Source organism: Spermophilus citellus, assembly GCF_964194105.1.
Source record: "Spermophilus citellus genome assembly, chromosome: 18".
In the NCBI taxonomy this organism is placed as follows: domain Eukaryota; kingdom Metazoa; phylum Chordata; class Mammalia; order Rodentia; family Sciuridae; genus Spermophilus; species Spermophilus citellus.
This window is the reverse complement of record NC_138200.1, coordinates 66,599,031-66,626,656: the sequence shown is the minus strand read 5'-3', so window position 1 is coordinate 66,626,656 and position 27,626 is coordinate 66,599,031. Positions and strand designations below refer to the sequence as shown.

The following is a 27,626-nucleotide window of genomic DNA, read 5'->3' as shown; positions in this document are numbered from 1 at the left end:
TAAGCCATCTTTTTGCCCCAGGGCACTTTGGAAGTGAATCCAATTCATTTTTTGTTGTTGTTTCTATCCAACATAATGATCCATTCTCTGTAAAATGATCCTAATTCGCAAAGTAACATGAAATATTTTTGGTAGTACATTTTCACAGAGCTCCATGATAAACCCAAGTGCCACAACATATACTTGTTCTGGGAAATTAATAGAAAATCAGCCTTCTTAAAATATGAGAAGAAAAAAATTTAAAATAACTGGAAATGCTATAAGACAGTAAAGTGCTGTGCTACCAAGACAAGCTCGGTCTCTGGGGGAAAGGTAGCGCTCACAGGGAATGGCACAGGCCCGCAATCGAGCAGTACTGAAAAACCTCCCGGTGCACGGATCGCCCTGGCCCGCTTCCAGCCCTGCGGACCACGGACGACCTCGATGACCCGCTCGCGGGGCCCTGGACTCGGGCCCACCTACACGGCTCCGTCGCATCCACACTGCACCTGCGCTCGTCCTGCAGGGCGACCAGAAGGCTCGCGAAGCCCTTGAAAATGTCGCCCCAGGGCAAAGAAACCGGCGTGACGTCAGGACCCAGCCCGCCGCTCGCGGAGCCGGGCGGGGAGGGCAGCGCCAGAGGCCACCGCGTCACCCGGGGTCGCGCGGACGTGGAGAAGGAAGCGGCCGAGGCCGCAGGGCAGCGGGCCCTCCTCCCGGCGGCCCGGGCCTCCCAGCGGGCGCCCCAAGGTCAGAGCCCGAGGCCCCCCGCGCCAGGCGGCGGAGAGGCGGGTGCGGCCCGGCCGGGCGCTCCGGGCCCGCACCGAGGCCGCCGCCGGAGGGACCCCGAGCCCACAGCCCCGCGGACAGGCCTCAATGTCACCGCGCCCCAGTCTGCCCGCCGTCCCACGCGGGCGCCGGCTGCCGGCCGAGGCGCGCAGGCCCTCCGACCCACGACCCCACGAGCCACCCGGCTCGCGGCCCAGCGCCGGCCGCCCCACACTCACCTGCGCCGCCGCGACCACCGCGACCGCCCTCTGCGCCCCGGCTGCCCGTGACCGGAAGACCCAGGCCCTGGCCGGAAGAGCGAGCCACGCCGCAGGGCACCACGGGAACCGAGAAGCCCCGCCCGCGCCCGCGCCCGGCCGCGCGAAGGCAGCAGCGCCGCGAACGTCGCGAAACGCCGGGCGGCGCTGCTTTCCGGCAGGCGCAGGCGAGGCCGCTTTCCGGCGGGCCGGCGAGGAGGGCGAGCCGCGTCGGGGCGGCGGCCGGTGAGGGGCGGAAGCGGCCGGCCTGTGGGGCCGCCAGCCCGTGTCCGCGCCAGGGGTCGCCGCCGCCTCGTCCTGCCTGTCGGCGGAGGCGCCGCGCAGCCGGCCGCGGTCCGGGGCCGCCGGGCTCAGCATGCCCGGGGTGAAGCTGACCACCCAGGCCTACTGCAAGATGCTGCTGCACGGCGCCAAGTACCCGCACTGCGCCGTCAACGGGCTGCTGGTGGCCGAGAAGCAGAAGCCGCGCAAGGAGCACCTGCCGCTGGGCGGCCCGGGCGCCCCCCACACCCTCTTCGTGGACTGCATCCCCCTCTTCCACGGCACGCTGGCCCTGGCGCCCATGCTGGAGGTGGCCCTCACCCTGGTAAGCGCGGGAAGGCCGCGAGTCCCCCGGCGCTCCGCGGGCCCGTCGGGTGTCGCCGGCGCCCTGGCAGGTGGGCGCCCCGGGGCCGCGAGCAGAGGGCGGCGCTGGCATCCCGGGCCTTGCCGCCTCGGAGGGTGCCTGCGCCCTGGGCCAGGAGGACGATTACCCGTGGTGGCGGCGACTTACCTAGAATGCCCCCGAGGGTTTAAAGCTAAAGGGTTTTTGTGGCGTTAAGCAGGGGCACAGGCAGCCCCGGCGCCGGGCTCTGGGTCTCTGTGTGCGGAGCCTGGTCGGGTGGGCACCAGGGCCGCGGTGCCGGAAGCTGGCCTCAGGTCGCAGCTTTCGGGTACCAGGATGAACCGAGGGGAGAACGTCTACACGTCCCATCGAGTTGTGGGAACTCGGAGGGGAAGTGAACTCCAGCCTCAACCCGCCCACCCGGGCCGAGGTGCTGCTTTTCCTGTACTGTGAATTCTGATGCCAACACATGCCAGTTAATTGACGCAAGAGGAAAAGTTCGAGAAGGTGTAGATAGGAATCCTTACCTATGCAAGAAAAATGGGTCCCTTTCTTAGTTTACCTAATTATGACACCAAAGCAAATTCCTGGCAAGCATGAGGTGCCTTCCACGCCATCATCCTAAGGTTACTGGGCACAGCTTTGAGGCTGTGAAACTGAGTCATCCTTTCTTCCTATCATTTCTGAGCAGGAGATGGAAAAGTTGAGGATATTTATAAACTCAGCCATTTTGGTTCCTGAAGAAATGTGTTATGGGTACTTAAAACATCTCTGGAGAACACAAGTGCATGTGTTAATCCAGATCTTTCTAACCAGCTGTCTTAATTGTTCTGTTATCGAGGTAATTGCAGGCTGATTGGATCTTGAGATGCTTCGACTTGCAGGGTTCTAGCTTCAGCAATAGCGGTCATGTGTAGGGTTATGCAGTCCAACACAAATGTGTTTTGCAGTTCTGCTTTGTACCAGGCCTGTGGTGGGGTGGCGTATGGCTGCCGGTCAGGGCAGTATTCGCTTAGTACAAACTGACAAGTACTACACCAAAGAAGAAATGCCACAGGTAGAACTAAATAAAGGGAGAGATTCGAGAAGTCAGCGGAGTCAGGACAGTCAGGCAGCCCTGAGACTGGGACAAGCAATAGTGGACCAGGCCTGGCAGACCCAGGCAGGGAAGGGAGTGGATTTGGGGCAGAAGGACCAATGTGATCATTGGTCTGTTGGATGACTGGTGGCACTCCTTGAATTTGAATGTCAAATTACCCTTGTGCTGTCCGGTAAAATGGGCCTGGAGCTCTGGGCAGCAGATGGTCTTTGTGAGCCAGGAGCTTCACAGTGCCTGAGGCCGTGAGGTCTTATACTGTGAGAAGCCTGGCCTCACTTTTGTGGGATGGGCAGAGGAGGACCCAGAAGGTCAGAGGAAAGTCCTGTCTGAAGAACTGGAACTTCACGGGGGATGTCCAGTGACAATTAGGAATTCTTCAGCACAGGGCTGGGCTTGTGGCCCAGCGCCCTCACCTAGCACATTCGAGGCCCTGGGTTCAATCCTCAGCACCACATATAAATAAATAAAATAAAGATATTGTGTTCAGCTACAACTAAAAAACAAATAAATATTTTTTAAAAAAAGGTACATTCCCGTTCTGGTGTGCGGATTCAGTACCTGAGAGAACTGAGCATAGTAACGTAAACAACCATTTGAGTCACCTTCACTGAAACCTTCCCCAAGGAGCAGGGCTGCCTCCCAAGCCACTTAGCTGGGGAAGAAGATGCTCAAAGAGGGCCTCCACTCTCAAGCCCAGCCACTTGTGTCGCTTTCATGTATAGGTATCGCCTGCAGGGCCCCTTTGATCCTACTTCCCAGCCTGTCGCTCTCTGGCTGCAGACTGCCAGTCCAGGTGCTCCTTTCATTGTGAGAGTTTCCTCTCTGGCAGCATCATGTCCAAGTTAGACTTCCTGCAGTGACCTCCTCTCAGTCAGAGACCGCAGGTTTTGTCCTCTGAACAGTGGTTGTTTATGCTGATTTTTCTTATGTTCTCCAAAACTTTGGGGCATAGCTTCAGCAGTTGACAGATATGAAAAAGATGCCGGTCCAGTACAGATGAGGTGCTTCTCAGGAGTCATGGAGGAAAATCCACAGTTTCGGGCTGGAGATATGGCTCAAGCGGTAGCGCGCTCGCCTGGCATGCGTGCGGCCCGGGTTCGATCCTCAGCACCACATACCAACAAAGATGTTGTGTCCGCCGAAAAAACTAAAAAATAAATAAAATTCTCTCTCTCTCTCTCTCTCTCTCTAAAAAAAAAAAAAAAAAGAAAGAAAATCCACAGTTTCACCCCATTCAAAATTTTTATGTTAAAATTAAGCCATTTAAATTTATATTTACTTTTTGACCAAGTGACCATATAGCCTAAAAGCCATGAAGAGTGTCAGTCAGGTTTTGGAGCTATGGTTTATCAGCATATTTGCTATAGGAGACGAATTTTGGATTAAAGCAGCTAAATCGGTGCAACTGTTTTATGAACACAGCCATAATCTCATGGCTCTTTCTTCTCTTTGTTTTGTTTTTTCCTTTCCTGCCTTCCTTCCAGTACTGGGAATGGAACCCAGGGCCTTGTGCATGCCTGGCAAGTGTCCTACCATTGAGTGACATTCCCAGCCCCCTTTTTCCCCTTGAGGTGGAATCTTACTAAGCTGCCCAGGCCGGCCTTGAACTTTTCATCCATGCAGCTCTTTCCCGATCCACATGGAATTATTTTTGATAAGTGGGTAAGACTGACGAAATGCAGTCCATCAGAGGGCAGCATTAGATTCCTTTGAAAGGCTTTTCATTATAATTTTCCATTTTTAAAAAATGCTTGTTTTTTTATTTTTTTAAGTACTTGTGCCTGTTATTTATCCTTATGGCTCTTTGACGTAGGTAGTGAAAGAATTATTTCTAATGGCAAAAACCGATAAAATGTGAGTAGGAAAACTCATATCAACCTGCTGTTTCTCTAAGCTCTCTGTCGGTTCCCCTCACTTTCATTTCTGCCTCTGGGGCAGCTCTCTGTGGTTTCTCACTGTTGCCAAGGGCTGAGGCCAGAACTCTTCTGCTGCCTCCCCGTGCTCCTGCTCTGTGCTGCTGTGCTCGGCTGCTGTTGTCCAGCTCTCCACTCCCTATGCAGCTCCAGGATTTGTGTGCTGGCTGCTCCAAGTCCCCTTATCAGTACTTCACCCTCCCTCCCCATCCCATTTACCTCCTAGCACGTGCGAGGCCCTGGGTTCAATCCTCAGCTCTTTTCTTTTAGATGGAGGTCCTTTTCATCCCCGAAATAGATGAGTGGCCTTGAGGTGCTCTCGAATTTAAGAAAGACCCACAGCCCCCCTACTCCTGAGCGCCAGGGCCTGCTGTCCTACACACAGGAGGGCCTCACAGTTACCTCCACTTGGTGGATATGGTGCCCCCAGAGTGTCTGTCTTGCCAGGACCTGGCTTTTCTATTCGATAGCTACTGTATAGTTACCTGGCACAGGTGACAGTGCTCGAAGATTAGAGTGACTCATGTGCAAAGCATGAGCAAGCTTGCAGAGAGAATACTTTCTCTGTGCAGGGTCTAATGAATGGGGTTGGTCTAGAGCAGGCACATGCCAAGGTGCAAGTGTCCTTTCCCTTTGAGAAGTGAAGTGCCCGAGTGATCGGCACTGTATTCAGGATCAGTTTTACTACACTGACAAGTTTCACAGAACTTTAAATTTGCTCTGAACTTGTATTTTCTTTTTAAGTTTTCATAAGATGCAGGGCAGAGGCATGAGGTGTCCTACATCAAGGCCAGGGAGGAAGAAGCACAGTCGTTGGGAGCAGAGATGGGACAAACAGTTACATCTTGTCTTGCACCATGTGGGAAGGAACAAGGTCCCTCACGTAGGCTGCCACTTACACCCACCCCAGCTCTTCCTGGATGAGCCCTTCGGAGTTCCAGGGTCACCCCAGGCTGGCCTGCCCCACCTCCACCTGTCCAGCTCGCTCCTCACACCAGCTCCCTCATTGCAAGCCACTCACCTGATGTCTAGTCCACATTCTAGGCTACCAGAGAAAACGCTTCCCTTTTTTGGTACTGGGGATTGAGCCCAGGGTGCTTAACCACTCAGCTGTATCCCCAGCGCACCCACCACCCCTGCTTTTTAGTTGTAGATGGACACAATACCTTTGTTTTCTTTATTTTATGTGGTGCTAAGGATCAAACCTTGTGCCTCACACATGCCAGGCAAGCACTTCATCACTTAGCCACAACCCCAGCCCCGACACTTTGAATTTGTATTTTGGGACTGTCTCACTAAGTTACTGAGATTAGCTTCAAACTTGTAATCCTCCTGCCTTGGCTGCCTGAGTTGCTGGGATTTCAGGCCTGGGCCACCATGCCCAGCTAACCCTTCCCCTATCCTTAAAACTTATCCTACTTCTGTGACCTCTGATGGCTTAGCCCATTTTCTATCTCAGTCATCAGCATCTAAGACGTTGACTAGGTTATTGTTTGGGTCATTGAAAAGTTCTCGAAGCCAAGCCAGAGCCATTGTGACCTGACCTCAAGAGCTCTAGATGTTCCAGGTCATGACATTGTTTTTCTGCTAGAATTTGGATGGACTTTTGTTGGGGTATTTCACATAGGAATTTGCGTTCTGCAGGGAGAATGTAGGTTGGGGTGTGTGCTGTATTTGTTGCAGGAGCCCTCGTCTGTGTCAGCCCTGTCTCTGTTCTGGGGCCATACAGGGTGATATGTATTTGTGAGGGGCAGGGTAAGGGGGCAAGTCTGGAGCCTTTGCCTCATCCGAGGAAAGGGACTGTGCATTAAAGACTGCTGCCGGGGGTCCTCGGGATGTTGTCATCAGCAAAGGCATTTTTCACACCCTTAGAGTGAATGTAGCTCAGCTGTGGTCAGCGGAATAAGACCCCCCTCCAAAAGATGTCCACATTCTAATCTCCAGGCCTCACATGGCTAACAGGACTTCACAGGCAGGATTAAGGAAAGGGCCACCGGGTAGAGAGATTATCCTGGATTCTCCACGGAAGCCCACAAGGGCCCTTACAAGGGGAGAGCAGGAGGTCAAATGAAGGTGGAGGCAGAAGGCACTGGTGTGGCCATGAGCCCAGGAGTGTGGGCACCTGCCAAAAACAGGGTCCCCGGGCCTGCTCACCTGTTCCAGACTTCTGACCTGTAAGATAAAAAATTTGTGCTGTTCTAAGCCACTAGGTTTGGGTACTTTGCTCCAGGGCAGTAGGGAAATAAAGGGTAACCAACTGACCTGGAAATAAGGACAGCCTGCCCTGGAGAGGTGGGCAGAGGCAAGGGTCACCTCCAGTGAGGACATACTCCAGAGGCCAGCTTTGATTGAAAACAGCCTGGGTGCACTCCGCCAAAGGGCCAGCTCATTGTGCAGGTTTGAGTTCAGGGAACATGGCCAAATCCCAAATTTAGAGTGAGGCCCTTGATGCTACATTGAGATAAGTTTGAGGGAAAAAATAGAAGAAATTGTTCTAAGCAGCAAGAGAGTTTCTAGAACCTATTCCCTTAAGAGGCAGCAGAGACAAATGTGCTTAGTTTGGAGTGATTTGCAGCACAGTCTCGGTGGTGGAGCCATTCTAAATATTCTGGGCACATTACCCTGATCTTCTGGGTGGATGACCAGAATGTCCAGTCGGTTCAGGGAGCCCTGGTTTTGACCCAATATGGTAATCTGTGAGCTCATAGGAGACCAGAAGTGTTCTCATCCTTGTTCGAGCCAGGGACCCGTAGACCAGATCTGTCATGTAGTGTCTGCTTTTGGTCATGAGGCAGACGGGGTAGGGACCCAGAATTGAGGAATGGCATTAGGGTCACGTTTATACAGACACATATTTTTAACTAGTGAATTCACTACAAAAAAAAAAAAAAAAAGAGAGAGAGGTATCCACCTTATTTCCTCATCTGCAGAACAAAAATAGCATTTATTACAATATATTTAAAGTGCCATTATGGCAAAGCCAGATGACCTTTTGTAGTTTTTAATAATGGCATTAGACCTGAGGCTGAATCTGACAAGAGAAGAGCCATGTATTAGAACAGAGCAGAGGCAGGGTATGGGGCACACGCCTGTCATCCCAGTGGCTCAAGAAGCTGAGACAGGAGGAGAGTGAGTTCAAAGCCAACCTCAGCAAAAGCGAGGTGCTAAACAACTCAGTGAGACCCGGTCTCTAAATAAAGTACAAAATAGGGCTGGGCATGTGGCTCAGTAGTCTAGTGCCCCTGAGTTCATTCCCTAATACCCAAGAGACAAAAAAAAAAAAAAAAAACAGAACAGAACAGAGGCGGGGCACAGTGGCTCACACCTGTCCTCTCAGCGGCTGGGAGGCTGAGGCAGGGGGATCACGAATTCAAAGCCAGCCTCAACTTGGCGAGGCCCTAAGCAACTCAGCAAGACCCTGTCTCTAAATAAAGTATGAAATAGGGCTGGGGATGTGCTCAGTGGTTAAGCGCCCCTGGGTTCAATCCCTGGTACCAAAAACAATAACAACAACAGGAAAAAAAAAAAAAAAACAGAACAGAAACTTCAAAGTCTGCCAGGCTTCCATTTGTGAGCACACTGCCAGGACTTGGTGTGTGTGCTTGTGCCCGCTGCCTGCCCATGTGCCCCATGCCCAGTGCAAGGCATCTCTCCGTGTGGCTGGGCCTCTGAGCTTTAGTTCCCTCCGCTATGAAGGGCTGTTTAGGTGATGGCAAGGCCTGTGCTTGCCCCAGAATGCCCACTACTGTGTATCATAAGAGAAGGTGAGTAGCTCCCCACGGTGCTGCAACCACCCAGGGCCTGTCAACAAGGGGTCTCCCTCCAGCAAGCCCAGTGGCCCTCTAGCCAGCACAGCGCACTGTTGGAGGCCCTCTTCCTTCTGTCCCCCTGGCCTCTGTGATTTGGTTTTTGTTTGTGTTTGAGACATGGTCTTGCTAAGTTGTCCTGGCTGACCTCAAGCATGGGAGCCTTCTGCCCAGCCTCCTAAGAGCTCGCGGCACCACCAGGCCAGCTTGAGACTTGGTTTTTCCATCTCACCATCGTGGCCTTTCTTCTGGGGAGAAGGGTGCCAGGATTATGTCATGTCTTATCCCAGCACTTGAGGGAGGGTCTCCTGTGGTTATTGAGATTCTACATTAAAGTGAAAGTCATTCATCTTCCCAATTTGTGCTCCTCTTTCAGATTGATTCATGGTGCAAAGATAATAGCTACGTGATTGCTGGTTATTATCAAGCTAATGAACGAGTGAAGGACGCCAGGTATGTGGTACGAACCCCAGCAGGCTGGCCAGGCAGTGCTGGCAGGAGCCTGCTGTGGAGGCACAGGCTCCAGTGTGCAGTCAGAGCTGTGCCCCCCACCCTCCGTGTGTGTTGATGGTGTGTGAAGGTCAGTCGCTGCCGTGCAGATGCTTCCAAACAACAGAAGTCATAAACATTTAGATTAACTCTGGGATTCTGTGTCTGTCGTCTTTGTTTTGCTTGGAGGTATCGCTCAGTGAAAGCAGTCAGGGGCCCCGCTTTCTGTTGCCTGCAGCCTGCTGCCTCCCAAGTCCAAGCCAGGAGGGGGATGAACAGGCAGCTCTAGGCTTGGGTGCTTGGGTCTGGTGCTATGATGGACATGTGGTCTTTGCTGCCCTAATTGTCTCCTAGCTCCTTTTAACCAGAGATTTCCCCATCAGGGTTCTCACTCACCTGAGAAGTCGACTGTCTGCATGGGCCTGGGTGCTGAGAGAAAACGGGACACTTTCCTACCTGAGCTGCCTCTAAAGGGGTGGGCTGTACCTAGGAGAACTCACAATAGAACATGTGTTGACAAACCTAGCAACAAGAGGTGTCACTGTCCCTTCTCCTCCAAGGTCTGTAAGAAAGGAGCTGGGTAATGCCGTTTGGCTAAGGGATGTGGCCAGCAGCCAGCTAGCTTTGTGCTTGGGCCACACACAGATCTGACATCTCTCTTCTCTGATGGCCTCCATAGGCTTCCTTTGGCTGAAGCCAGGGGCGCCTGGAAAGTGTCCCCACAGTATGCAACGGGATTTCCTACCTTGTCAGATACAGCTAACAGACCCAGAGTCCAGAGACTCGGATGCATTGAAGGCCTCTGGAGCAGGGTCCACTTTTGCCATAGGGTGCCCTCAAAAGCACTCTGGAAGTAATTCAGAAAGCTAGCGACCAAGCTTGCCCACCTGTGAGGCACAGCAGCTCTGGAGAGGCTTAACCATGTGGCCCTCCATGGACTGGGTCCTGGCACAGCACCGGGGAGGTGGATGATCAGAAAGACTCGGGCTCATGTGGAGTCTGACCAGACCCCTGCTGGTGGCTCAGAACACAGAGGCACCCGGGCACATGAACTCGCCAGCTCTGCCCAGCCTCTGCTCTTCCCTGAGCCCAGTGCCTCTCCTCTTGCTTCAGGGCATCCCTCGTGGACCTCAGTCCTTCTGGGACCTCCTTTGTGATTTCATCTGCCCTCTGTGTTGGTGACTCTGTCTGCTTGTCCATCCATGAGTGAACACCCCCTTAGGACCATGTCCATTTTGGTCCTTGTCTCATGAAAAGATTGACAAGGTGTGGACCCCACATAGGCCAGCTCCATGCTAGGTCAGGTGAAACCCCCGTCCTGCCTGCTGTGGCTAGTTGAGTGTGAAAGTCCTGTGGTGTGGGAGCAGACCCTGGGCCAGGAGGTGAGGAGCACCATGGCAGCAAGAGCCAGGAGGATTCACACGCAGTTGGCATCGCCCAGGAAGCCCCAGGGAGGGGCTTCAGGGCAATCTTGGAGACCAGAGGGCCAGAGCGTTTTTGGCCAGGAGACTGCAGGATGAAGACAGGTAGGAGCAAGGCAGGAGTGGGGCAGGACAGCTTGTACCACAAGGAGGGATGTGCCAGGCTATGCAGGTGGGTGGGCTGAACCTGAGGGTTCCCTGTGCTAAAAGCATTTGAACTTTATTCTGTGATTAGTTAGGAGCTGTCCTTGGCCAGGGGCTCGCCTGGACCACACGGTGTCTCCTTTGGCTGCTCCCACAGACGGGAAAGGAGAGTGGGCAAGAGGGATTGTCAGGTAGCATGGATGCCTCCCTGACCCGAGGAGGCCGCGGCCTACATGCCCAGGCTCCCTGGTCCTTTCCTTTGTGCAGGAGAAATCTGGCTCACAGCCTGACCTGTCTTATCTTCCTGCTGCTGTCCTGACCGACTTCCAGCTCTGCCTGGAACCACCTTGCCAGGACTGTTTTCTGCCATTTGGCCTCTGGGATTTCTCTGTGCCTCACAAAGTCCCGGCCCCTTCCCCGCGCACCTAGGAGGCTTTGCATCCCCAGCCATGTGCTCACCTCCACTGGTCAGGCCCGCCTGCGGGGAGCTCTGGAACCTTAGCTGAGGGTGCTGGAGAGGTTAGTGACCCCACAAGTCTCTCCCAGACCTGAGTACACCCAGCCCTGCCGTTGCTGGGCTCAGAGGAGGAAGCCTGTGTGGCTGCCCCTTTGGATCCTCATCGTGTGCAGGTGAAGGGGCTTGGGACAGTAGCTTCACAGAGGCTATGCAGCTTGGAAGTCAGGAGCTGGGGTCATGGTCCCTTCACTCTTCCACGCTGCTCACTTTTACCTGAAAATCTTGCTTCTTTTCTAGAAATGTCACCCGGTTAACAGCATCTCAGGGCATGAGATTTGGAGGCAGAGTTGAATTCAAATCCTAGGCCACTCCTTGGGCTCTGTGGTAGAGCTCTGAGGACAGGGTGAGATAACATGTACCCGTCGAGCCTTGTGTCCGGTTCACAGTGGCCACTGCCCTGTGCTACGTACGATTACTTTTTAAAAGACTGGTTGATGTTTTAATGCTTCCTAAACTAAAATCAGTATATCAAGTTTTATTCTGTCATCTCGTGAATGCCTGTGTTTTGCTTAATAATTAACATTTTATATCATTTTATTGTGTTTGGTGACACTGGGAATTGAACCCAGGGACACTCTGTCACTAAGCCAAACTCCCAGCCTTCAGGAGTTTTTTAAGAGAGGGTCTCATTAAGTGGCCCAGACTGGCCTTGAACTTGGGATCCGCCTGCCTCAGCCTCCCAACTTGCTGGGATTTCAGGCATGCACCACTGCACCGTACCTGGCATAATTAACATTTCATGTGGGAATGGTTCAGTACCCTGCAGGTTGCCCTGGCCTGGAGAGAATGCTCAAGAAAATGCTTTCGGTTTCAAAATATAGCTGCCAGTTGTGTGTGGCACTGGCTTTGGGCCTCCTGGTGAAGGCACCACTAGGCAGGCTCTGCCCTCAGGGTGCCTGCATTTTCTGTGGCAGCTGACTTAGGCAGACCAGTAGAAAACAAATGACTGGTGTGAGTGGTACAGTATGGTGGTCTTACATTGAGGAGTGGGCATGGTAGACCAGTACTTGAGAATAAAAAGAGTATGACACCAAAAAAGTAAACAAAATAGGCAACCCTTTCAAATACATCGACAGTTCACTAATGTGTGTGTGTGTGTGTGTGTGTGTGTGTGTGTGTGTATTTGGGAGGGGGGTGCTGGGAATTGAGCCAGGGCCTTGTGCATGCGAAGTAAACACTCTACCAACTGAGCCGTATCCCCAGCCATCAAAAGTGTAAATTTTAGATTTGAGTCATGGGCATCTGAAATGGCAGTTCTTGTTTTTCACAAATATTTCTTCACTCCCTTCCCAGTAAAAGTCAGGGCTGGCATGACGTGCTGAGTGCTGGGGACAAGCTTAGCAGGTCCTGCAGGCCAGCAGGGGCGTGGAGAGCTGCTTGCCACTTGCCCTCGAGCTGCAGAACAGCACTCCCTGCCCCTTCTCACTGAGCTGGGAACTGGCCTGGTGCCGAGTTCCTGTGCACCACAGTGGGCCCCCTGGAAACCTGCCCATAGCTCCCATTTTTTCTTTGTCAGTTGTAGACTTGCTGCATCCCTTCAAATTGAAAGCGGAATAATCAGATGAAATTGTTTCTATAAAATGATATTAATCTGCTTGTTTTAGCCCAGTCACAAGGAAAGGATTGTAACTATCATGTATTTCCTTTTTATTATTTTATTTTATTCATGGTGCTGTGGGGATTGAACCCATGACCTTGCATGTACTAGGCAAACACTCTACCCCTGAGCTACCCTCAGCCTCTATAGCATGTTTCTTTAAATGAACTCACAGTGTATTTTTATGGTTATTAAGATTCATATATAGCTCAGTCCCTACTCAAGCTGAAACTGTGCAGGGAAAATAAGATACACAAAAAAGAAACTGCCTACAAGCCCCCATGTTGGAACATCTTAGAGCCTCAGAGCCTGCAGAGGGAGGGGACCTGACCCAGGCCCGTCTGGCCAGGCTATATGGGGGTGGAGAGGACAGAATTTAATAATTAGGGCTGGGCCTGGAAGGCCAGATGGGGACAATGTGAGTAGGGCAGCCTGCAGCCCAGCTCCCAACCCTCCACACCAGGGTCTGTCTTCCCTGTAGGAGAAGCAGCCTGAGCCTGCCCCTGAGAACAGCAGGTGAGGGAGCAGCGTCTGCAGGGGCGTGGCCACAACAGGCACCGCACCAGTTCCCTTTAGGAAAGTTGACCCTTTTCAGGATGTGCTGGACAAGAAGTGCCTAGAAATTGGGGGACAGTCAGAAAGCTGTTTTGAAGCTGGTGCCACAGCGATGGCCTGAGCTAAAGGGGCAGCAGGGAGAGGGAGGAGGCAGGATCAGGAACAGGGGTAGGCACCTGAAGGCAGCAGCACCAACAGGCGGCGTCCTCAGAGGTGGCTTCAGCAGGGAAGCTTGAGGGGATTCGCAGAGTTGGTAGCCTCAGGTCCCCATTGGCAGATGGCACAGAGCTGGCAGCACACAGGGAGCAGGAGCCCGACTGATGGGAGAAGTTTTAAGAAATGGGGTTGTGGGGAGCAGGCCAGTTGGGTGGTGGTGAGAGGGAACCAGTTGAAATAAAAGGATTAAAGGCAGAGCTGGAGCCATGAGCAGAGAGAGGTTATGAACACAGCCCCAAGAGAAGGCCAGAGTGGGTGGGCTGGGGGCACGAAGCCCCTCCTGAGACGGGGCAGAAGCATAACTGGAGGCAGCAAGATACCTGGGAGCCACTCCATAATTAGCTCTGTTGACATGAGGTAGACAGCGTCACTTATCAAGGTTGGGTGGCCAGGGCCAGCACTTGGCAGGCTCGTGGTCTTCGAGAACATGTGGAATGGCTTATGACTTTAAAAACAAATTTTAAGACGACTGGGTTGCCTGTAGCCATGAGATCTCTGTGACTTATTGCAGTAGATGCCCGGTCTGGTGGTGGACAGAGGGAGGGGCTGGCACCACTGGGAGTGCCCAGCAGTAGGGTTCCTCTGCTGCTCAGGAAGCTGTCCACCAGGCTCGGGAGCCTTCCTGCTCAGAAGCAGTCCTCCAGCTCCCCCTAGAAGGGTTTGCAGGAGAAGGGAAGCAGGACTGGCTTCGGACAAGGTGCCCATGGTCACCTCCCTGGGGCCAGCAAACAGCCTGTCATCTACATCATCCTTTCTGTCATTGCTGGTTAGCTCTGAGTGGTGGTGACATGCTTTTATGGACACAACAGTGTCAGATGGCACGGACTAGAATGGAGTAGAACTCACTGGCTCTTGTCTATAGTCCAAACCAGGTCGCGGAGAAGGTGGCCTCCAGGATTGCCGAGGGCTTCAGTGACACTGCTCTCATCATGGTAAGCCGCTTGGCTCTGCTGGCGGGGCTGCGCCCGTGGAGCATCTCTGTGCATTCCTTGGGTGGCTCTCCCACCTGCTCCTCCAGGGCCGCCGTTACCTCCTGTAGCACCCTCCCCCTGCACTTTGGTTTGGGTACCGCTGCCCACACAGCACAAGGATATCCAGAGAGGGTCTTTTCACTTCAGGTCCTTACAGTGAGGTCCCCCTGCCACCACCACCTGGAAGCCCGTTAGAAGTGCAGATTCTAGGCCCCACCCAACCCATGAGTCCAGAACACAGAGTGGAGTGGAGGCAGCAGGCCATGTTCTGGGTGCTTCCAGGTGACTGGTGCCCATGCAGAGGTGAGGACCCTCCTGTTAGGACAGCCAGCACTTCCCTCCCTGGGGAGGAAGGGGTGAGCTGTTTGCAGCCCGGATTCCTGCAGAGTTCTGGGCAGGAGGGAGGGAGAAGTGGTGTCTGTCCTCACGCCTGCCCTGTTCATGCTGTGTCCTTCACCTCGTGCTCAGGTGGACAACACCAGGTTTACGATGGACTGTGTGGCACCCACGATCCATGTGTATGAGCAGCAGGAGAACAGGTGGCGGTGCAGAGACCCACACCAGTGAGTGCCCGTCCCCGTGGGTGACGCATTCCCCAGCTCCAGGAGGAGTGAGGCTGGGCCCCTGAGGCCCCCGAGCCGAGGGGAGCCTGGGTGGTGCTGCAGTCTCCCTGCCTCTGGTTTTCCAGCATTTCATGTGCAGGGTGCTTTGCGTCCACTCTGTGTGTTCACACTACCAACTCCCTCCTGTCCTTTATACAACGGGGGGGGGGGGGGGGGGGCTGGCCTTCCCCAGACGCTGTTGGAGGCGCCTGCTAGAGGCTGACCTCTCCATGTCTGACCCGCAGTGACTACTGTGAGGATTGGCCCGAGGCGCAGAGGATCTCAGCCTCACTCCTGGACAGCCGGTCCTACGAGACGCTCGTGGATTTCGATAACCACCTGGATGACATTCGGAATGACTGGACAAACCCAGAGATCAACAAAGCTGTTCTGCACCTGTGCTGAGCAGGGGCCGCAGTGACCGCTCGAGGGGCATTTCCACTACACTGAAGAAGAAAACCTATTTTTAAAGCAGAGTTGAAGCCTGGTGGAGAGCTGAGGTGGCCTGTGCTGTGGAGAGCAGCACACCAGACAGCAGCGTTGCAGGGGAGAGGCCGAGGGAGCCCAGACTGCCCGGTCCCTGCGGATTCTCTCAGTCATATGTTGCTGTCATCTTCCAAATCAGAGCTATTTCTGTTTGTCCAAGATTGTTCCTATTAAACAGTTTTAACTAACCTTTTATAATCTGGAGAGGATACTTTTTAAGGCTTATGAACTATTAAAAAAAAAAAAAAAGCTCACCTGTTATACTCCAGTGTGTGCGTGTGTTTATCCTGCGGTGAGGCAGAGTGCACAGTGCCGTCCCCAGCTAAGTTTGAGAGCCGGGCTCTGGTGCTCTGGTGCTCCAAAGCCCCAGTCCCACAGTGGGGATAACTGACATTGCCAGTCAGCCAGGAACCTCGCAGCCACAGTCACGAAGGGGGAGGAGTCAGGTACAGTGGCACATGCCTGTAATTCCAGCAGCTTGAGAGGCTGAGGCAGGAGGGTCGTGAGTTCAAAGCCAGCCTCACCAAAAGCAAGGCACTAAGCAACTCAGTGAGACCCTGTGTCTAGATAAAATACAAAATAGGGCTGGGATGAGGCTCAGTGATCGAGTGCCTCTGAGTTCAGTCCCTGGTACCAATAAAAAAACAGGGAAGAGAGGCTGCACTACAGTTGTCTTAGAAGCGGGAATGGATCCTGTCAGCTGATCTGCGTGGTCAGCCAGGTGATTCCAGGTTTTAAAAATAGGAACTTCTTTTGAACTCAACTCAAAACTTGGGCCCACCCACCCCAGGTGGTTATGAGCAGTATCTGTAATTTTTCAGTTTGGAATATAGGATCACATTTTCTGACCCCAGCTGAGGAAATTGATAGGGAAGCTTTTTGGTATCATTACATTTTTCCTTTTAATATGAATTCCTTTATGCAGTGACTGATGCCTCTCCTGCTGTCTGTGTGAAGGAGTTTCTAATTGATGTGACCTAATAGACCTAAGGGCTTGTGATAAAGCATTCACTATTTTCTCTCTTCATAAGCAGGAAAAAATTCAGACACCACTGGGAATAACTGCTTTGTCTCATCCACCAAGTTCCCTTCCTTACTCTTAACTTTTTTATCATTTATTTTATTTTATTTATGTGGTGCTGAGTAGAACCCAGTGCCTTACGTGTGCGAGGCAAGTGCTCTGCTACTGAACTGCAGCCCCAGCCTACTCTTAATTTCTTTGATGCTGAGTATTAAATCCAGGAGTTCTCAACCACTGAGCTACATCCCAGCATCCCCCCCTTTATCTTTTTTTTTTTTTTCAAATTTTGATATAGGGTCTCCCTGAGGGGCTGAGGCTGGCCTTGAGCTTGGACTCCTCCTGCCTCAGTCTCCCGTGTCACTGGGCGACAGGGTGCCCCGCCGTGCCTGCCTTTGTGCTTAGCCTCTCAGCTGACCTTCTCCAGTGGTCCTAGAAGGAAAGTGTGGGGTGCGGGAGTCCCTACCTTCCTCTCTCCTGCGGCCACCCCACTGGAGTTCCAAGTGGGCCTCTGTGTCCCAGGAAGGAGAAGGGGTCCCTGCAGCTCTGGGTCAGAGGCTGTCTCCCTGCACTAAAGCCGGTCTGTGCTGTGGCCAGCTCAGGGCCAGGACACTGGTGCAGTGGCATCAAGGCCCACAGGCGGGTCTGGAAGCCCTTCAAGGTGTCACTTCTTGTAGCATTTTCCTTTCCTCCAACCTCCCAAGAGGAGTACATGCCATCCTCTGGGTTGGACTTAGGCCTAAATCACGTATCTGGTCCCTGGTTCCCTTTGTGACTGAGTCAGGCTTAAATTTCCAAAAGGAAGCATCAGATACTCGAACACAATTGTGAAACCCAAGAACGGCTGGAGGCTTCGGTCTCCACACCCTGGGCACAGCTTGAGCAACTTTAGTGAAGAGAACTGAGTTTTAAAATACCCTTCCAGCCAGGCATGGTGGCACAGGCCTGTCAGCCCTGGGACTCAGGAGGTTGAGGCAGGAGGATCGCAAGTTCTAGGCCAAAACAAGAAAGGCTGGGGAGGTTGCTCAAATGGTGGATCACCCCTGGGTTGAATCCCCAGTCCAAAAAAGAAAGAAAAAGTGAAAAAGTTCTTCACTACTAATTATTTCCACAATAATTCTGGGACATTTCATTGACCAGAATAAACACTGAGGTGCTTACTCAGTGACATCCAGTGGCAAGTGTGGAAGAAAAAGCAACTAAAACCTGAAACATCAGTACCAAGGGAGGGCTGGCCTCGCACTCAGCCTCCCTACATTTCCCTTCTTGATACAAACCAGTGGAGAACATGGAAACTCAGAGCCCCTCCAGCCTCCCGCCCCTGCCCCTTCAGTCCTTCCACCCTCCTGTCATCCCTCCTCCCTTCCCTCTACCCTCTTGCCCCCCTTCTCCACCCCCTTCCTCTGTCCCTCCTTCCTCCGGTCCCTCCTCCTTCACTAAGACAAGGTAAGGAAGAGAAGTAACCTGTGGGGTCATCTAGCCTTGCAGAGAAGGCCTGGGGTGAGAGACGCTTGCGCTGAGTGAGGCAGATTCCCAGGCTCAGCCCAGAGCACTGGCTCCCAGACTCAGGGCCTTGCCAAGCCACGTCGAGGCAGGTGGGTTCAGGCCACCCTTGAAGTAACTGACCTTGGCCAGAGCTCCGGCTTCACTGTGAAGAATTTCAGATGCCCAGAACGGAGCAGCTCGCTTCAAGCTTCAGAAAGGTCTCCTCCCACCTGCTGTGTCCTTTCCCTTCATGGGCCACTTTGCAGCCATGACTCCAGGGCCCTGTCCTCGTCCTGTGTGTGCAGGAAGAGCCCCAGCGACACAGCATCCATCTGTCTCCTTGAAAACAGCTTTGTCTCTGTACAAAGGTCGTGTTTTATTGAGTTTTGTTTGTTTGTTCACCTGTTTTTAACAGGTATAAGCTGAAGAAGCAAAATCCTCTGAAGCCCCATCTCCTGGGAATCCTGACCACCAGCTTCCAGGGGCCATCTGCATTTCTGAGTCCTGAAGCCTTGGGCTTTCATTCCTTGAAAGAGAGCACGGAGCACCTTCATGTGTGAGACTGTGATTCACGTTTTCTGAGTCATTCAGACACTTCATTTCCAGAACCCAGGGTCCTCAGCTCTGTTTGTTTCCTGTGGTCAGCATCCCAGCTGGGAATTGAACCCAGGGCCTCGGGCAGGCAGGGCAAGCGCTCTGCCTCTGGGCCACATCCCAGCCCGGCAGAGGTTGTTGGTTTGTTTGGTAGGACACCTATTGAAGGATACTGGGAAAAGGATACGAATCCCAAGTGTCCGAGGGCTCAGAGTCCCCTGAGTGAGCACAGAGGGCGGCCTGCATGTCCAAGCCTGTGTGTGTACAGCCCGCCCTGTTCTGAGGCGCCGTGTCCACCCATCTCTGCTGTGTTCCTCAGTCTGTCCACCGTGAGCACCAGCTCTCGGCTAACGTGGGCATTGCTGGAGTTACCTGGTGCCTCCACCTCACCTCGCCTTCTCTTCCTCCCAGTACCAGGGATGACACCAGGGTGTTCCACACTGAGCCACACCCCCAGCCCTTTTTATTTATTTTGAGACAGGGTCTCTTAAGTTGCTGAGGGTAACCTTGAACCTGTGATCCTTCTGCCTCAGCCTCCCCAGTGGAGTAGCCCGGATTACAGGTAGGTGCCAGTGGACCTGGCTTGTCTTCAGTGTCAGCCATTCTAGTGGTGGGTAGCGGTATCTCATGGATTCTTGCGGAGTGCTTCTAGGGAACAAGAGGATATATCCGTGAACCCAGGACACATTAAGGTAACACGTGTTACATTAAAATTAAGAAATATTGCTTTAAAAAAAAAAAAAAAACAATTACTGGCTGGGGTTGTAGCTCAGCAGTAGAGTGCTCACCTGGCACATGTGAGGTGCTGGTTTTGATCCTCAGCACCACATAAAAATAAATAAATAAAATAAAGGTATTGTATACATCTACAACTAAAAAAATATATTTAAACAATTGGGAAGGTTAAAAGGAAAAGGGGAATCACACAGTGAGATAAGATGTTTGTGATACAATTACCCTGCAGAAGACTCCTGTCCAGTATGAATACCCACGTGTTTTGTTGCGGAAACAGACTGGCCAGAAGCAGCAGGCAGCACTAGGAAGGGAGAACTCCAAACTTTGTTTATGCCAGCGGGCCCAGAGGAGAACAGAACTATAAATTCTGAACCCCAATCCACAGTTTGTAGGCTATCTAGTGTTGTGAATTTTCTTGTTTACCTGATACACGATCATGCATGTGGTGCCCAGGGTGTCCAGCGCGAAGCAGGTCTACAGGAGGGAGTGTGATGAGTGGGCACACACCAGCCTGTTGCTGGACCTAGCTTAGGAAGCTGATGGCCCCTCCACTCTGGATTTCCCGGGAGCCTGGGCCTGAGTGCTCCCACTGGTCCTTCTTCTCCAGACTGACAAACTCCCTCTTCCTTCCCCTGCCCTCTGGACCTGTGCTTGGGTCACTGGCCAAAGAGGAGTGAGCCGCCAGCCGCACGGTGTGGCCACGTGGAAGGAGCTCAGAGCCCCACGCAGATGGGTGGGGGCTGGAGTTCCCCTGCAGGACTAGCCCTGGAGGAGGTGGGGAGGAAGGGTGCCTGGAGAGAAGGGTCCCAGGCAGGGGTGGCCAGGGAGGCCCAGCCTGTGGGATTCCAGGTGGAGGTCAGCTAGTTAGGAGATGATCTGGGAGGGACCAAAGCCCTCCTGCCTCAGCTGCTGCTCTCCTGGCTCCGCCATCTGCTCCCTCTGTCCCCTGTTGCTGGCCACTCGGCACAGGAAAGCACTGGTGGTAGGCCAGCCTGGGGAACGGGGTCACAGCCGACATGTCTCGTCATTCCACATGGCCCCATGTCTCCCGTGACTGAGCATCCAGAGCAGGCAGGACCCCGAGACCCCACACTGTGGAAGTGGGGTGCTCGCTGTGCCGGCTCCACAAGTGCACCTCAGAAGTGTTCCAGTGAACTAAGGACACATAGGTCTCTCTTATCTCTGGACCAGTGACCTAGGATAACAGCAAACAGGGGGCTGGGGTTAGTTAGGAGCTCTCCCCTCCCACCACCTACCAGGCTCACCCACCTCTCACCCTGTCCGGTATCTCCAGGAAACCACTGGCCACCCCAGCTGACCACAATGGGGCATTTATCCAACACAGTCCACCAGCCTCGCTCCAGACCCCAGGACTGGGAGTGTACATTTTTGACCAGCCCCAGAAGGGGACAGCCCATCAGGAGGAACCCTGCTTCCTATCTAAGGGGGAGGGAGAGGCCCACTGGCCAAGTACGGAGCTGAGATTACAGCTACTCATGTGGTCCACTCTCCACACAGAGCCATGGCCAGGTCAAGACCTCCCAACACCCGGACAGGTCAGCTGTGGCTCTCCCTGCACAGATAGTCTCCAGGAGCAGAAGAGGGAACTGCACGGGCAACTCTGGGCACACCCTCAGGTGGACTCCAGCCCATCTCCCTTCCCAGGACTCAGCCCACCTGACCCTAGTTGGACAGAGAGAACCATGTCCAAGGAGGCACATTTGACTCTCGGGTTGCAAAGAGCCCCAGTGATTATCAGATCTGCTCTGGGAAATCCAGTTTGGTGGTCAGCCAGGCATGACCCCCCCAAACTCGGGGAACACACCGTCTGAGACAGCTTGACTTCGCTGCTGCTATTCAGAGACCCTCTCCTGAAAGTCCCACAGCTGACTCCAGTGTCATCCCAGGACCCCAAAATGCCCACAACGCCTTCCCCACGACAGACTCCCAGGAAGTGCCTCTGTCCCTCCTCCCAGTTGGTTGGTTTGACTCCCTCCGCCTCCTGGCTGTTGCCACCTGCGTGGACTGCAGTTGGCCAATCCCTCCTACCCCGGGCCAGACTCCAGGCCTGGGAAGTGAAGGACTAAAGGTTCCAAGAGCCCCAGGGTGATCACAGGCTTGAGCTTAGGAAGGGAAATTTCCCGTCCCTACAGAGGCCAGGCATTTAGTCCAAAGGGGCAGTTAGAAAAGAGCCGGCCAGGAGGGGACAGGGAGAGCCATGCCCAGATGGCCACCCCAGAAGAGAGAGCGGCTGAGCTGGACCTGAGCGAGGTCCCTGGGGTGCAAGACAGCCAGTGATCTCCTGTCCTAGGAGGAGGCCACTGGGGACTGGGAGGGGCGTCATGGGAGCAGGGGGAGGCCCCTCTTGGCCTCCGCTCAGCCTCCCCAGTGTTGGATTCCACCCTGGTGCTCAGGAGCCAGTGCTTTGTACCTCTTCCTGGTGAATGCGAAGCGTCACCTTTGCTCTCCAGCAGCCGTATGTGGGCTCCTGTTGGGTGTCTTTACTGTAGAAGTCTGTGCTGGAGAAAGCCAAGGCTGTTCTACTGGTCCTGGCCCGGCCGTGGCCTGGAATGTCGCCTGGAGAGAAGGCCAACCGCTGGCTCTGGCTGGAGGGCATGGAGGGGCAGTGTTCCCTCCTTGCACGACTCTTCTGCTTCTGGAGACCGTCTGAGCAGGGGGCTCTTGGGAGCTGCCGCAGCGGGCGTGAGCCTGGTCCTCCTTAACCAGGGCCCTCAGCGCTGAGCTCGCTGTGCATGTGGCCAGGACAAACCCAGGGCAGAACTTGTCCACCTTGTCAGAGGTCTGGATGGCAGAGGCACACCCTGGGGCTGCTGGTTGCAAAGTGCTCAGCTCCTTCAATAAGCTGGCTGGGCTCCATGTGCTCGGGGCACCCCAGTCAGCGGGCGGCCCCTTCTTCCAGCAGCCTCTGTACATGTTGGGGAGAGGGCCAGCTGTGTGTTGCCAGCAGCCAGAGCAGGCCACACCTGCCTCTCAAGGGGCTGCCTGGGCACCAAGTGCTGGTGGGCGGTTTGGCTCCTGCAAACTTCAAGAATGATTCTTAGTCTCCAAAAAAGGGAGGAGGTGAGCATTGGCCGCCGTGCAGTGCACAGAAGGGGACATGCAAACTGCACACTGACCGCTGGGCGCAGGTCCCACTTCCACCCCTTCACCAGGGGCGACTCCGGCAACTGGCGGCTCTGTGCCTCGGTGGGGACAGAGTTGACTGTCGTTGTGACTCGCTGAGTATGTTGCTTCTGGCACTCAGTAAGCTCTCAGTGAATCTTTAGACCACTGGTGGTCAGGGGCTTCCATCTCCGGACACGGCCACGTTTCTGTCCGCACCAACCCAGTGCTGCTGTACCCTGTCTCTCAGAGGTGGACGCTGAAGCACAGAATTCAGGTGACTTTCTCAAGGCCATACATTGATTTGGTTTCTCCACTCAGAGGGGTTTTGATTTTTATTTTATTTATTTATTTATTTATTTATTTGTACCAGGGATTGAACTCACGGGCACTTGATCACTGAGCCACATCCCCAGCCCTATTTTGTATTTAGAGATAGGGTCTCACCGATTTGCTTAGTGCCTCACTATTTGCTGAGGCTGGCTTTGAACTTGCAATCCTCCTGTCTCAGCCCCCCAAGCCACTGGGATTACAGGCGTGCACCACGATACCCAGTCTTAATTTTTTATCATAAAATATTTAAAGGATAGAAAAATACAGAGAATACTTTAACAGGCACCCATTTACTTCCCCCAAATTCAGCCATTTGCTGATTTTCTTAAATTTTTTAAGAGAGAAAACATTGTGATGAGACCCCTTGGTCCTCCGCGCTGACCCCACCTTCTCCCTGGCCCTCCTCTGAGGCCTTGGCGTGCTCTCAGGCAGCCCTGCATTGTTAGGCACATCTGCTGCTGGACGGCCTACTGACCCCGCTCTCTGCCTGACGGCCTTGGCGGTTTCCCACCGGTACTCCTGGGCCAGCTCCTCAGTCCTGGCTGTGGCGTGGTCCCTGCCACGTAGCTCGTGGGTGAGCATTTGGTTCCAATTTCAACATTCTGCAGACACTGCTGTGGGAGCCCCCCAGGCCCACCCTTGGCCCCCATGAGGGGAGTCCCAGGAGATGTGGACCTTTAGAAAGGTTGCCAGGCCCCAGGGGGGTGAGCTCCCAGATGCTGCCAGGTGGTCCCAAGAGCTGCCCCTTTCTGCTCCATGAGTAGAATGCAAGAGTTTCAGCAGATCCACCCCCATTCTCTTCCCAGGACCATGGCTTCCATTCTGCCAGGCAGTAGGCACAGGGTGGCCTCTCCTCCTGGTCAGTTCATCATGCTTACAAGCACAGCTACTGGCCAGGGGCCTGGGCACCTACCAGTGACAAAGTGAGGTCTGAGGCCCACCCGAGTGGAAGACTCCAGACCCACCTCTGCTCTGCATCCCTGGGGACTCACCAAGCCTGGCTGGTATCCCCAGCTGGCGCCCGTCTGCCTGCCTGTGGGGAGGGTCGGGCTGTGACCATGGCCTGGATCCCTAGTTCTGCAGGTTGGCAGCCACCAGCCACCCACCCAGAAATGTATTTGGGGTATGTGTGTGCGTGTGTGTGTGTGTGTGTGTGTGTTTCTGGGCACAGTACCCAGGGACACTTACCACTGGGATCCCCAGATCTTTTTTTATTTTGAAACAGGGTCTCATTAAGTTGCCAGGCTGACCTCCAACTCATGAACCTCTGCCTCAGCCTCTCAATAGCTGGGAGATGAACATGTAAAATACATGCCAGTTTTTGAAGTCTTAGGACAAAAGAATGTCAACTATCCTATTAATAATTCAATACTGATGACACATTGAAATGGTAATCTTTGGGTAAGTTGGGTTAAATGAAGATCTTATTACAGAGAATTTTTACTTTTTTCCCTTTTTTAATGTGGCTACTAGGAAATCCTAAATGGCACCTGTGACTCGAACTAGCTTTCTGTTGGTCTGGGGCCTAGTTGGCCTGGTGCCTCAGGATCGGCACTCAGGAAAGCTTCCTTGACGCAGGGATGGTGGACAGATGAGTGCATGTGTGAGTGACCAGACGTGACAGAAGAACCATGAAGCCCTGGAGCCCTCGGCCCATCCCCGGCCCTGACACAGAGGCCCGTGCCTGAGGAGCACTCCTGACACCCCTCCTTCCTCTTCCCCTGCTGCAGGAAGTGGGCTGAGCACTCCCGGCAGCCTCCTCTGCACAGGCCTGCAGAGTGCCCCTCGTCCCACAGGGAGGTAACATGCTATGGGACAGCTCAGACCCCTAGGGACTGGAGGCAAGCACCCTGGCCCTCCATGTGATGCCCCCTCCTCTGTTGCTGACCCTGAAGCTCACCCAAAGCTCACCAGGGCCAGGACCCCTCTGCAGAAGGTTGAGCCAGCCGCCTGCCTGCCCCAGAGTTCCCAGGACAGAATGCCAGGGCTGTGCTTGGGCCCTGGGCACAGTGCCTGGGCAGGCTCGGGCAGGGCCTGCTCCCTGCAGTGCCTACTTTGGTGCCTGAGGAAGGGCGGCTTTGAAGCTGCCCTCTTCACTGAGCTGGGCTTTCACAGAGAACTGGACTGCTGCAAGTCTGCCCACTGGTTTGCCAGACAGAGCTGAGCATGGTCTCCTGCACACCCTCATGGCCTTAGGACATGATGCCTCAGAATGGCATTAGTCCCTTCTTCATGACAAGCGGTGACCAACCTGGGCTGCACAGGTGCACAGACATCCTCCAGCTACTGGGCACGCAGGACCATTGGTCTGTCCTCTGCAGTCCCCAGAAGCCACACCTGTGGGTCCTGAGTCTCCTTTCTAAGCTCTCTGTCCTCTTCTGGTGCTGGACTCCTCCTCAGCTCTGGCTGTGTCCTCAGCTCCTCCCCTGAGCCCACTCACCCCCAGCTGCCTCCATCCCCATCAGACGGCTCCACCTGCCATGCTGGGCCTGCACCCACAGTACCTGTAAGGGACGGCCAAGGGGAGGGGTCAGCTCCTGCCCGGATGTGGGTGGCCTCTGACCTTGGCTTTGGTCATCTATGCCCCTCTCTGCCTCCTGGCTTCCTGTCAAGGTGTGAACAGGTGAGGGTGTGCCCTTGAATAGATGACATGACTGGACACCTCAGTGTGTGACGGGTAACATCATTCTCCTGCCTGTTGCTCACAAGCCCCTGGCTCCTCAGCTCATGGGGCACCCATCCTTGGGGCACCCATCCTTGGGGCACCCATCTTTGTCAACGTGGTTCCCAGACCCACTATTTCCCCATTTGGGTGATATGAAAATTAATTCAACAAACCAAACCTCTGTGGGCTGAAATCTTGCAGCTGTCCTCAATTCCTCCCTCCCCTGCCACATCCAGTGGCCACCAATCCCGTCCCACATGCCCATCTGAGATGCACTCCCACTTCACCCTCCCACACCCTGGCCTCACCCCAGCCAGGCTGGGGCCTCCAAATGTTTTGCTTGGGCGGTCCCACCCCAGGGCCAGTGAGCTTGGAAGAATCCCACCTAAACCATCATTGAATGGTTTGTTCTGAACATTTGAAAAACAATGTCGTGGGTCTTCCCTTTGAAATAGCAGTGTTCAGCGAAACGTGACTGAGCTGTCGCCATGGCTGAGGCAGGACACGGGTGCACTCTCGGGAACGCCCGCTCACCAGCTAAGCTTGCATGGCTTTCAAACGTCCTGAAACTGTCACCAGGACCAAATTTGGTGAGGCACACCTTTCCCAGTCTTCACACACACTGTCCTCGCTTCTGCCTGCCGTTGCTTATTTAACTTTTCCCCAGGTGACAGTTCTCATGATCCTTGTTTCAGAAGGAAAGGGCAGGGCAGCGTGGCCAGGACCTCTGGGGCCGCTGCCTTTCTCACAGCTGGAACCTTCCAGGGATGCTCTGTGCACAGGGGAGTGCAGTCCGCCTGCCTTCCAGAGAGTGCCCGAGGTCTCCTCATTGCCTCTCCTGGCTGCAGGGCCCTCTCCGGGTTCTTGTGGTTTGCTTTCCCTGCAGCTCTGGGGCAGGTTGATGGGCTCCTGGAGAGCTTGGCCCAGGTGCTGTCCTCTCCCCCACAACCCCAGCCCAGACTGATTTCTCTGCCCCACCCCCACCCGCACTCTCCCAGAACAGAGTGGCTTCCAGGTACCTCCGGGCTCCACGCCCCCACCCCGGCTGCAGCAGTGTCCACATGCCTGAGCCTGCTGGCTGCCGGGCCACCGCTGACCTGCCTGCTGGGTGCTGCCCACACTCCATCACCTGCCTGGTTTCTGCAGGCTGATCTTGCCACCATTCCCCCTTTCTGCTGGCCTGCAAACTCTGATGGCAGAGGGCTCCTGTCCCCTCCAGACTGCCACACTGGCAGGAGATGGGCAGGATGCAGGTGCTGAGGAGGAACAGATGTGTCCAGCGTGGCTGGAGCTCCAGATGTGCGGGACTCACAGGGGACGTGGTCAGCTGGCCCTCCCTCCCCAGCCTTGCCCCTCTGTGGGAGGGGGTGACTGCCATGCAGGCCTGTGGCCTTTCTGTCCCCTCCCACCACGCAGCTCTGCTTCTGCTTTTTGGCTCTTCCTCTTTCGGGCCCCCTCCTGATCTCTTCCAGCACCACCTCCCCTCCCGGCTGCTCGCCTCAGGGCCCCAGAGGTCCTTCATCCAAGATGTGATGTATGGGCGCTGACTCCAATAACTCCAAGCTGGGCTCGGCTACCTTTTCTCATGGCGCCATCTGACTAGCTCTATTTTGAGGGAGTGGCCGTCAGTTCCTGTGACTTCCGCTGTTGCTGTTTTTTCTGTGGGGTGCAATGGCCTGGGCGCTCCTGGGGCAGGAACCCAGATGCTGGGCAGGAACCCGGGCCCACGACCTGTGCCTCAGAGCAGCAGAGTGAGGCGCTCCTCTGCAGGGTCGAGCAGCGCTGCCTCCGAGTCCATCAGTGGGTGGGGCTCGAGGAGCTGGACGCCGGTGCCCCTGCGTGGTCTGGGCTCTGACCCACGGTGCTGGCCTCTCGCTCACTATTCACCCTCACTCCATCCTGGGGACCAGTGCACCTCCCCTCATCTCAGGTGGAACACCAAGACTCTGAGAGACAGTGACTTTCTCAAGGCCACACCTCCCATGAGGGGCTCACCATGGCTGGGCCCAGGTCAGTGGATCCCAGACCCTGCTGCTTCTCTCCCCACGGCTGCTCCTGGGTGGCTAAGGGAGGCTTGCTTCGCCGACCTGATGAGTCCAGCAGATGCTGTTTCAGATTCTCCTGGCCCCACAGGGACACCACATCTCTAAGGGAAAGACCTCAAGGACATAGAGCAGATTCTTGGATTACTCCAGTTGGGTGATAAACACGAAGGGTACGTTTCCTTG

The 27,626-nt window shown here is 54.4% G+C and overlaps 2 protein-coding genes across 3 annotated transcripts in view; one reads left to right on the top strand and one right to left on the bottom strand.

Moving 5' to 3' along the window:
* The window catches only part of COX4I1 (cytochrome c oxidase subunit 4I1), a 327,664-nt gene that overhangs the window by 4,208 nt on the left and 295,830 nt on the right, over nucleotides 1-27,626 (bottom strand). Inside the window, exon 1 of one of the 2 annotated variants that reach the window (XM_081273141.1) lies at nucleotides 987-1,075. The exons of the other annotated variant lie outside the window; for it this stretch is intronic. The gene's annotated coding sequence lies outside the window, so the exon portion shown is untranslated. Of the gene's footprint in view, nucleotides 1-986; nucleotides 1,076-27,626 lie in introns of those variants that run through there. 2 annotated transcript variants of the gene reach the window in all.
* Nucleotides 1,203-15,706, top strand: EMC8 (ER membrane protein complex subunit 8). The gene is made up of 5 exons (XM_081273140.1): nucleotides 1,203-1,611; nucleotides 8,824-8,900; nucleotides 14,249-14,318; nucleotides 14,826-14,920; nucleotides 15,205-15,706. The coding sequence occupies exons 1-5, from the start codon at nucleotides 1,381-1,383 to the stop codon at nucleotides 15,362-15,364; spliced, it is 633 nt and encodes a 210-aa protein (XP_081129266.1). The 5' UTR covers nucleotides 1,203-1,380; the 3' UTR covers nucleotides 15,365-15,706.